At 31.8% G+C, this 12,436-nt stretch overlaps 1 protein-coding gene across 5 annotated transcripts in view; it reads right to left on the bottom strand.

The window, feature by feature from the left end:
• Eph (Eph receptor tyrosine kinase) overlaps positions 1-12,436 on the bottom strand; it is a 479,031-nt gene that overhangs the window by 50,569 nt on the left and 416,026 nt on the right. For all 5 annotated transcript variants that reach the window (XM_035354222.2, XM_035354221.2, XM_035354225.2 and 2 more), the window contains exons 2-3: positions 8,508-8,587; positions 2,252-2,912 (exon numbers count right to left, since the gene is read on the bottom strand). In XM_035354222.2, coding sequence (XP_035210113.2) covers positions 2,252-2,912; positions 8,508-8,587 — 741 coding nt within the window. The remainder of the gene's footprint in view (positions 1-2,251; positions 2,913-8,507; positions 8,588-12,436) is intronic.

Raw genomic sequence — 12,436 nt, 5'->3', positions numbered from 1 at the left:
AAAAAACCACAAGAAAAACACAATTGCTAAACTTGAAATCGTCGAAGACTGCAAGCCTTAATAAATAGTGCTTTGAAGTGGCGCCACAGGCGCGTGATGTGCGTCTGTGCTGACATTCTAATCATTTGCATATCGCATCTCTGCTAATGCATGTTGTAAATTTCATGTTATTTGCATTCTTCCTTCAGCGTGTTCATTTACGGTGGCCAGCAGTGTATTTATATTAAATCAAAGCTGGTATTAAAATATCGGATTTTCTTTCCATTAGAGGATAGGTACATGCTATATAAGTTTTTAAACAGAGATATATGTGCCAGTATCACTGCTCATTACCCATTAAAAAAAAGGTTTTTCTTAACTCTTTTTTACAGTGTTCTTATTTTCTAAATCTGTAAACAACACAAATATGTGATGGACATCAAGAACAAGGGCCGTGAAAGAATTGTAGCTAAAATAACCAAAATACATCAGTATTAAAAGATATGGTACCAAATTAAAACACATTATTCCACTGGGATGAAAACAACAATATTAATTATTAAGTTATTAAGTTGAATTAATTAAAAAGTTTTATAATATTCTGAAGTCAATTAATTAAAATTTTTTATGTACATTATGTGCATGGAATTCAATACTAATAGAAACAGAATACAACCTTGCAATCAAGTTTTAAATGTTTATAAATCCACACTCTTAATAGAGGATTAAATCTTTCTTTACAAGCAATGAGATGAAATATTCTTGAGAAATAAAAATGTAATCAACAGAAACAAAACAAACAAACAAAAAAAAAGTTAATAAATCAGATTATCAAGAATCAACAGAGAACAAAACAAATTGTTCAGAAAAATTAATTTTTTTTTTTCACATAGAAATTAAAGATGAGTTAAATATTTTAAACTTGCTACTAAAACGGAAATACAAAAAATTAAGGAAAATATGTGAAAATTCTTGTTTTCTAATTGGTGAAAAATCCATACCATCATATATAAGTAATTTTAAAATAACAGCTTAGCCCCCAAATATCCAACATGATATAAATGAAGCAGAAATACCTAGTTTTAAAAACTGTGCTATTTCAGTAATTCTGAACACTAAAAGTAGCTACACGTTTAGATCTTTTAAAAATAATTATGAATATAGTTCAGTTCAATCATATCTGAGCATTAAGAAAAACTTTCGAATATTGCCATTCTCTCTACTAAACACAAATTAAGTAATCAAAAGTGTTTGAAAACACAGTGCAATAACTTCTATGTTAGTTACATTACAGTTTATATTATTTCAGTGAAATAATGTTATTAATCAAAAGGGAAATATTTAAACTTCAAAATTGTAATTTACTGTGTGCGTAATTTTCTGAATTATATAAAGCTATGATTAAATTTATTATGATATTATGTTTTGAAAAACACTGATTAAATTTAATTGTATGTGCATTTCCTCTCCAACCCCCTTTTTGTTGTCTTCAAATGGCTGGATACCTTACACTGTATATGGGGGCATGCATTTACCTCTTTGCTTCAGGTGAACACATATGTATGCACGACTATGAAATAATACATTCTTATATAAGCCATTTCTATGTTACCACTTTAACTGTTTCTTGAAATTCCATCAATGTCGCGACACAATTTTAACATCCAATACAGCTGGATACTGAAATTTTAAAATAATAGGTGTGAAATGATAAAAAAATTGAATGAAAAATCAATTTAAAATTGGTATATTATGTTAGAGATTATTAATAAACTACACGTAAAAGATTTTTCCAACTGTGTTTTGTGGTGTGAATTCTGAAATTATTAATTTTTTATTGTGCAAATAATCCACAAAAAAATCTTAATATTGCATAAAAAAAAACTTAATTTAATTTGAAAGAACTAGTTTAAGATGAACTTCTTCACCATTCAAATAATATGTGTGCCAGATTTCAAAGTTCTGAATATATATATATCAGTGTACCACAACAGTAGAAAACATCATAAGAGAAGACTAAGGACAAGTAGATGACAATGAGACAGCTAGACACACATATACACACACACACATGCAAACAAATTAGTTTTTATTACAGATAATCAAATTTTACTTCGGAATTTATTTTTAATTATATGATAATCCTGCTTCCTGAATAATTTTTTGCTAAATGAATATGAACTATTTGACAGAAAAAAAAAGGGAAGACCATAATACCTAATTAATTATGAATAAAAACATACTCATGAATTGAATAAAAAATATGACTTACATTGACATGACTGATCTACTGGTTCATAGCCAGGATTACATTTGCAGCCACCAGAAGGCAAAGTCCAGTTTCCATCACCTTTGCATAGAAGGCGGGGAGTATCCACAACAGCAGTGTTAGCCACACACTGCCCCTCTGCAGATACAATTGCAGGAAGTTCATGTCCTGTAGGAGTTTCAGGGAAGTATGCAAAATTGAGTGTCACTGATGGACAAGTAATGTAAAAGACCTTGATTGCTATAAGAGACAAGCAGGCACCTTGATCTCGAAATGCAAAATAGACACCTTTCTTGGTGATGGGAACACTTCTTACTTCAGTGTTTATAATCACCTCACTGGTTGAAGTGAAACGGCCTTCATCTGCAGCTATTCGATCGATGAGCTTATAAGAGTCAGGCTCCCATGGTGGTGGTTCTTTCGTAGCAGCATCAAACTCATAATATAGAAGAGAGAATGTTTCTTTGCATGATAGTGCCATGCCTGGGAACAGATTGCAGTCCCTCATGCTAAATTTCACTTCAATATACATTCGATTGGCCTCTCTTCGTTCGATGAAAGGTGTCCACAGCCAGTTATTCACACTGTTATAAGCTACATCACAAACTACATATGACCGCCAATTAATTCCTTGTTCAAAGTTTGTAAAGCTTTCTTCAACCCACTAGAAGGAAAAGGAAGGAGATTTTAATAAAAAATAACACAGAATATGTTGCATGAGCTTACATTGTTACATTACCAAAAACAAGAAGAAATAACAATAAAAGCAGCCATAGTAAGCCATGCCTAGTGGTTTTAATTTTTTCCTTAGTTTAATATATATAAACTTGCAGGCATGGGCAAATTCAATTATTTCCTTTTTATTTATGATTGACACATATTTTTCATTAAGCCAACATAAATTTAATGGGCATTATAATACCTTGTTCTTAAAAAATATTTTACATCTTCAGCCATAAACTTGTGAAATATATTTTTTGAAGGCAGTGGCAAACTGCAAAGAGAAAAGAGGGAAACAAAAATGATACATTTAAAAGAAAGAGTAGGAGAGAAGAGCCAAAACACGTTCAAAAAAAAAAAAAAAAAAAAAAAAGTTCTTTACGTTCTTAGAGTGATTGGCTGTAACATACCTGCATTGCAGGCATTAAACAGATTAATTTAGAATGAGGCAGTTTAGACTGACACATTACAAACAGTTACTAATTTTAGGACAGAACAGGGAAGTAACTAAATTAAAATGAAGGATAAAAGAGGCTATTGCCAATTAAAAATCAGAAGTTCACATATTTTTATTTTACATACATATATGCATATATAAATGAATAAATACAAATATGGTAGTTATAAAAGTGATAAACTATACAATACGGTAACTTGCTTCAATACTAAATGAGGAAATTTCTAATTAATATCCAGAAGTACAGTCTCTAATTTTTTAATGCAAAGAGTAAAATATACTTGCATAAAATTGTGGCTTGTTATTTATATCTTTTAATAAAAAATATTACTTTAGTCAGTGTCTGTATAAATACTACTAACAATAGTTTGAAAAGTACAAGAGTATTTTATTTTTTCTTGCAGAAATAACTAAGATAAAAGTTTGCAAATTCTTAAATCATTTCTCAGAGATCATAGTTGTTACATCAGTGGATGACAGAGAAGTTCCCTTGTGTTTACTGGATAATACAGACAGGATGATGATTAGTATTACCACTTGTTGCTCTTTCGAGAACTGGAACATGTTTTCAGATATGTGTGCTTTCACACCCATAGTGGTAGAGCACCTTAATATCTCACTGAGGAAACAAATTGTAAATCTTAGTTTATTAGTTTATTTACTGTTGCCACAGATGTATGTAAAGACTTTGAAATTGATTTTTACATCAGTAAATTTTCTCTGGTTTACCAGTGATCCAACTTTAGAAATATTAGAAACAGTACAGACCCTTTTTGGACATTCATTCAAAATCTTCTTTCCATGTAGAAGTAATGACTGGTGAGTTTTCCCTTTCTAACTAGCGATGCTGCTTATTTTGCACTTTTAATGCCATGCTTTTTACAATGTTTTTGAATTATGAAATAGTTATATTTCTCTTTGGAAAGCACAAAAACAGATCCTTCAATCGAAAGCTTGTTTACATGTGACGTTTTGAAAGAAAATAAATTTAAAAGTAGTAGACAATATTTCTCATTTCAAATTATAAGTTGTAACAAATTTTTATTCCAAAATATTTTTTAAAAAAATTCTTTGTGGAGATCATTCTAAAAATGTGTAACTCCCTTGTATAACATATTTTGTTCACTTTAATTGGTCAGAATTATGCACCATAATTACATTACACAACTTGATACAATTTTCTGACTCCCAAGATTACTGCTATAGATGCTTTCTACAGTAACTAAAATAACTACATTTTCTATAGACCTTGTACAGAAATATACATTATACTGCAGTCAGTATTTATTACTACTGATATATTTTAAATATGTAATATTGACTGATCTTTGGAATATGGTAACTGGTAGTTTGGCGACATTTTGGAGGCGATAAAGGTTACTACCTAGGACTTTGGTAATAATGTGAGAAGTACTCAGTTCCGATTATGCATTATTTCGTGTGAGGGAAATGAGAGATCATGAGATATGTCATGTGACATTAATGGACGAATTACAGTTCTTTAATCGGAAAAGGGGGGAAATCTGGAAAAAATCTGGAAATTTTGTATTTAGCATTATTCTGTGTTGTGTGAAACAGTGTTGGTTAATTTTTGGATCCCATGGCCCTATCTAAAGTGAATTCGAAATGGGTATTTAGTGGGATTGAAAGGGGTAGTAATAAGTGTTTTTTTAAAGTTGTGCGAGATAGAAGTAAAGATTGCTTATTAAGTTTTATTAAGTCTGTTTGGAGGATGAAGGTTTTCAACATCTTGCTGTGAACTATAAATATGATTTTAAAGATCCTGAAACAGGCGCACATACGATTGCTTTTTATTTAGCAGAGGAAATAAGAAAAGTATATCCGCCACGTAATCAAGATTCTGAAGAAGATTAGGTAAGTTAGTATTTTTAATTATTTGAGGATATTATTCTTATGCATTGTTCTAAATGTAAGGAGTAAATAAAGTAATATGGTATTATTGGAAAATTGTTATTAGCAATGATTTAGTTTAAAGTAATTAGGATTGTAAGCTAATAAGCTAATTTTTATTAATTTAATGTATGTGCTTATTTGTATTTTAAGTAGTGTTTTTGAATTTAATTATATTTTAATTAAATGATAGTTATTTTGTGAATTATATGTTTGTAAGAATTTGGTATACGTTTGAGTGGAAGTAAACGTGCATGGAAATAATTTAAATATTTGACACTAAGTATTTGTACCATTTGTAATGTTTGCGGTATGAATTCGTTGGTGACGTTTATAATATAATAGATAATTTAGAGGTAAAAGTTTTTGGATATTTTATTTATTTTATATGTGGAAATGTTCATCTTTGGAAAGGGTATATACTTTTTCGCGATGAGGTAATTTCATATATGTTCTTTTTACCGGATTTAAAGATTCACAAAATTTTCATGCATTTTCGTGATATTTTTCTAATTTATGAGAAAAAAGCAGTGTACATGGATATAGTCAAGAGTGTGCGCAATGCCATTTTTGTGCAATTCTGGGATGTGTTTTTAAGTAAAAATAAGTCGACGTGTACATGGTTTATGTGTATGTGCTATTCTGAAAAATGCGCAAGGAGTTTGCGATTGTGCACTTTTCCCCATTTTTGCAGTTAATATTTGTCATGATTACGCAGTTTTGTTACATAAAATTTTTAGCATAAGTGTAATTCGGCTAGTAGATTGTTGGAAAAAGTGTTCAGTAAATAAAAATAAAAGAAACATGTCTTTACTTCATGAAGACAAAATGGCGGCGAAAAAAAAATAGAGGGTTGCTGTAGCAGAATTTGTCGCCAAATTTTCGCCAAAAAATCGCCAAGTTACCATAATCCAAAGATCAACCGTAATATTATTAGCAAGTGTCTGAATACAGCATTACATACATACAACATCATAAAGTAAGTACACCAAAATATAATTCTTTATACGAGGGCTATCCAGAAAGTAGATTACGTTTTGGAATAAAAAAATAAACAAAGTATAGGAAACAAATTTTATTATATACAGATGAAAGCCACACTCAAATACTACTTTTCTACATAGTCACCATACAAATTAAGGCATTTATCGTAGCGATGTACGAGCTTGGAAATTCCTTCGTCGAAAAATTCGGCCGCCTGTGCCTTCAACCACTTCGTTACCTCTTCTTGCAGCTGTGCGTCGTCATCAAAATGCTGCATAGCCAGCCACTTCTTCATTGCTGGGAATAGGTGGAAGTCGCTCGGTGCCAGGTCGGGACTGTACGGCGGATGAGGAAACAACTCCCACTTAAAAGATTCAAGAACTTTACGAGTGACATTTGCCGTGTGGGGCCGGGCGTTGTCGTGAATCAACAAGATCTTAGAGCTCAACATTCCTCTGCGCTTGTTTTGAATTGCTCTTCTGAGTTTTTGGAGAGTTTGGCAATACCTTTGAGAGTTTATTGTAGTGCCTCTTTCCAGGAAGTCCACCAAAATTACACCTTTTCTGTCCCAAAAAACAGTCGCCATCATCTTCCTTGCTGACATTGTTTGCATGCATTTCTTGGGTTTTTGGGGAGAACTTGTGTGCCCCCACTGCATTGATTGCAATTTCGTTTCACAGTTCACATGTTTCACCCATGTTTCGTCACCAGTAACGATGCGATCGAGTAAAGAGTCACCATCCTTATGGTAAGCGTCCAAAAAGTTCAACGCTGCAGCCATTCGCTGATTTTTGTGGTCCTCTGTCAAGATTTTTGGAATCCATCTTGCACAAAACTTGTGGTAACCAAGCTTTTCGCTGATGATTTCGTGCAACAAACTTCGCGAAATTTGTGGAAAACTCAAAGAAAGTTCCGTTATTGTGAAATTTCGATTTTCACGGACTTTAGCATCGACTTTTTCGAGAAGTTCGGCGGTCACTATGCTGGGTCTCCCACTTCGATCTTCGTCGTGAACATTGGTTCGGCCATTTTGAAATCTTATGACCCACTGACGCACTCCACCTTCAGTGATAATGTTGTCCCCATACACTTCACGAAGCTGCCGATAGATTTCTATCGGTTTACAGTTTTTTGCAGTCAGAAACCTTATTACTGAGCGCACCTCGCAGCTCGCGGGATTTTCAATTAACGCAGACATTTCAAACCGTCACAGTATCTGAACAGAGCACAGCACGAACCTCTCACTAGCACGGCTAGATGCAGACTGAGCTGCGCAACGCTCTGACCCCAAGATGGCCGCGCTAGCCCCGCCCCTAGCGGACACAGACGGAAACATAATCTACTTCCTGGATGGCCCTCGTATATCTCTCAAACATATACAGTATTTAGTATGAAATATAGATGATTATTTCACACCATGATGCAATCTTAATATCTCCCTCTCTTTCCTGGTTTCAAGCAATACATATGAACTATTATGATTTAAATGTATCATATACACATAAAAACAGAAACTTAAATATTTGTTTCTCTTGTGCTTTGAAACTTATATTTTAATTCTATGTGCATCAAAACATATATTTTGGTTCTCTTATGTATTTTCAAATACATTCACTTTACACCTAAATTAGTTAGTTTTATTTTTTACAATTAGTTTATTCAACAAATTGGTACTTTTGGATTTCGCCAGCGCAAATCTCGCCAAGCAGACTTTTCGTACGAATAGCTTACTGAGAAATTATGTAAAACAGCAGTGCTTTACTTCGCTAGTGCATTCTCATTAAAATTGATGACTAATTGATTTAATTACCGCGTATGGCCTTACGGCATAAATTTGAACTATCTGATAAAATTTCTATGTAATTGTGTGCCAATATTGAAAGAAACAATCAATCTGATGAGAAATGGCTGCAACTTGTTTTGAAAATGAGGCATTAAATGTTACCATAGAGGATATTCTGTTTGGCATCAGTTGTACCATTATTGGCGAGATTATCGGCTGCGCCGGCAAAACGGAAAAGTACCAGCAAATTTAAATACTACAATCAGTGAATAGAAATATTCATTCAGATAAAGCTATGTGTAACAGAAAACAGTTAATGATAGTACATGTTTATTCTTGCATGCAAGCAAAAATAATATACGATTAATAAACCCTGCATAAAATTATTCTAAAATTCTACTTACTCCAGGGGTTCTTGACTGGGGGCCATATGGATACCTTGTCCATTCTAAGGAACTTTCAAGTGTTGTGTCGAGAAGAACCACTGAAAGGAAAATTTTATACATTATATTCCACTATAATACTTATTTTTAACAATTAAAAGCGAAATGCATGGTATCACATTTCTTCATTTATTTTAGTATATTCAAAACTAATAACAAAACAATTTAAAAAATTTCAATAACTTGTTTTTAGAAAGCAATTTTAAGTTAGCATACTAACAAATTTTACTCTCCAGTACTTAAAATTAATAATCCATTGTACATTATGAAGAGAACATTAGCTACTCTGCTATTATTGGGACCGGATTCAGAAATGTATGTATGTATGCATATCTGTAGGTGTGTATACATATATACATGCATAAATATGAACACACACATTCATACAATTTTCGAATCCAGTCCCAATAACAGAAAAGTATATATATATATATTAAAATAATTAAAAAAATGTGCAAACATATAAAAGATTTAATTTTCGAATATACATATATATATAAAGTTACATAAGATGACAAAAGGGTAATTTTTTTCCCTCTGTTCCAATATAGATGGGGGACGTCATGTGAAAGTTGTATTTGCACATAATTTATCAGTTCAAGTAAGGAATATCATCATTCCCCCAGGAATAGAACTTAAAAGACAAAACAAACTGAGAACATGCATCTGATTGTTGCCCCCCCCAAAAAAAAAATTAATGCACAAATCCACATTTCAGTTATTTGCCGATTTTATTAGTACTTAATTAACAGCGCACAGTAAAACATACAAAATAGCAAATCACAAACCAAATCTTTGTCCTAAGCGACTAACTAACGAGCAGCTGGTACGGAAAAAAAAAAAAAAAAAAAAAAAAAAAAAAGGCAACTCTTCAAGAAATTCATTACCGCAAATGAGCAGTCTTTTTCATTGAAATCGTCATGCAGTTAATGAAAGGGCTTTTCGATCTTATTTATTTTGAAGTAGTCGTGGAGTTTTAAGTGGAAATAATTTATCGTTGTTTGACGCCACACGCTTCTTCCCATCTAGACATCAAACAACGATGGCAGGGGGGAAGGGAGATGCAAGGTCTGGTACAGCAAATTCTATCCGCTAATAACCAACCCGTCGCTTCTTAAATGACACGTTTACGTGACATTCATGCGAGAGTTCCAGATGAGTAAAATGTTTAGGTTTTCATTTGGACTTCAAGAAGACATATAAAAGGAGTTGATACATGACATCAACTCCTTAGCTCTTCGAAATCAGTTACTATAGTTAAAAATAAGTCTCAAACAATTAAAAAAAAAAAAAAAAAGTTTTAAGATTTTAAATTACGTTCAAAGGAAATTTCTTTTTTTCTTTTTAAAGTTTTGTGTGTTACTTTTATTTATTAAATATCATGTTCTTTGCACTTAAACCATAAAGTTCAGCTCAATAGCAATGTCGCAAAATAATTTTAAAATGAGCAATCTTTAGAACTTCTGATACACAGTTCCGCGCGCTAGAGATAAAAATGTCCCCCCCCCCGGGTAGAGTGTTGCCATTTCTCACTTTGAAACCCTTGAGTTTGTTAATCAAAAATTCGTTAAAGTTTTACAAAATATGAAATCGATAACAAAACGAATTCCAAATTTAAAATTTGGTCTTCCACATGCCCATATTCGTAGGAGGATTACGTCATTCAAAATTCGATGGCTCTAGGTACCGTTGTTTTATCACACTGCGAGAAATATACATACATTTATGCAGATTTTTCATTATTCAATTTCTTCAAATATAATGCAGGACTATAACATTTGGTGGCAACAGTTTGAAAAGTGAAACGGACATTTATAGTGATTCAACGCAAAATCACTATAAATAAGATAAACAATTTCACACTAAGAATTCCGAAGTTCGGTCGTTTACTCGCCAATTGCTTTTAACTTACCAAGCCTCACGGACTGGAGGAAACGACGTTCGCCAAAGTCCTCATTTCCTTTTTTCTTGCTCAAAAGCAAGATTGCTTAAAAAAAAAAAAAAAAAAAAAAAAAAAAATTGCTACAACGCAAAATCGCGAAACGAAAACAATATTCCTTCAGGGACAAAGCCCCTTTGGACTAAAAAGAATGTTAGCTGCATCACATACTGTGTTCAAAATGGTGGCTATAGATATTGATACCTTAAAATACTGATCCTACGTGTCTCCAATCGTAACATTTCTTGGAATGGCAAATTAATGTAACCTGTTAAGAATCGTTTTATTATTTCAAATTATAATGTTTAACTTTTAGATTTTGGCATCGTCTTCTTAAGTTATGTTTGAACTGGGTTCTAAAGTTTATGAAATATTTAATGTACGTAAGACTAAGCCTGTTTCTTCCTAAACATACATATTGTAATAATTATGTTTTAGTTATCGGATTACGTTTTGTATATTAAATTTGTATTCAAATATAACCATTTTTATAAAGGTACAGAACTTCTTGAAATTGGTTTCTACATGTTGATTTAAATTCAACAAATTTAAACATATTTGAAGGAAAAAATACATTTCACTTTTATACGTGTTTAGTTTTTATGGTTTCAGTTTATTATGTGTTTTGTAAAATATAACTTTATATATTTTAAACCAGGATCTAGTCCCCCCTTCCCCGAAAAAAGATGATGCGATGAACACTATAAACTAAGGAATGTTTTCGAAAGCTGGGATAATAAAATAAACAAAATCTTCAAAAAGTCACCCCAAAATATTTTAATTTATTTTGCGTTTAAAGCAAAACGCAGCATAAATTTTCCCACTCAGAAGAGATTAAAGAAATATTATGCTATAGATAAAAGAATAAAACAGACAGCGCAGGATTTCAGAAACCGAAAAATTTCCATTCCAAAATGTTTAGAATTGTTAAACTGCATAATAAAATTTTAAAAACTTAACAATCAACTTCGATATTAAGCTATGTTAGGAAATTTTAGAAATGAATTTCAGTATAATATATGCTGCGAAAGTATTCCTTAACGTATTAAAATGACAGTGTAGTCAGTATTTTAGCTATTTTTTTTTTATTATTTTCCCAAATTCTTTTCTCTAAACACTTAAAAAACAGTTGATACTGAGCAAACTAGAGTTGAATTAAATTTGAAACTGTAGCATAAATATACTGATGTACAGAAATATTGAAATAACGTTTGTTTAATATTACAAGGTATTTCTCCCGCCTTCTTAGCATGCCTTCGTGGTGCAATGGTCAGCAGCTCGGCGCGTATTCGAGAGGTCCGTGGTTCGAGTTCCAGAGAGGGCATTGCTCATTTTTCATCTCTTCTGCTTTCAAAAAATACCTAATGTCTCTACAATGTTGTATGTTAATTTATAAGCATTTCCAAAAGCTAATAAACCTTTTATCGCATTTAATATTAATTATATTATAATATCGCTATTATTCAAAAAAATGTAGACCGATGTTATGCGGGATGAGATGGGAAATCATTAACATTTCGAGAGATTAAACCATTATAATTAAAAAAAAAAAAAAAAAAAAAAACTATTTTACATGTATCATCTTCTTTTCATAAAGTATCCAGTTTAATTTTTTAAAAAAGGCTCCTTAAATAGTTTTGTTTTTGAGATAAATAATTATGTTGTGACATGTTCCTAGTTCGTGACATGGCATGACAACCTAATTCATGATATGGCATGATTTATTAATTATAATAATAGCACAACATACCGAAATAACATTTGTTATCTGTAAACGGAATAAACACTATTAAGTACACTATTTTTTAAATTGCTCCATCTGCTAAAAGGGTTGTTCTATCATATATCTTGAAAAATAAATTAAAAATCTTATTTCGCACAGAATGGCAACATCTGAAAAAGTTGGACGGCTTTTTTAAATTAAACCAAAATCTGCTGCACTATAATATGA

This window comes from Stegodyphus dumicola, chromosome 1 (genome assembly GCF_044657685.1).
Source record: "Stegodyphus dumicola isolate Sdum_Otavi_A_Nest chromosome 1, ASM4465768v1".
Lineage (NCBI taxonomy): Eukaryota > Metazoa > Arthropoda > Arachnida > Araneae > Eresidae > Stegodyphus > Stegodyphus dumicola.
Note: the sequence above shows the minus strand (reverse complement) of the source record. Positions and strands in the feature narration are given on the sequence as shown.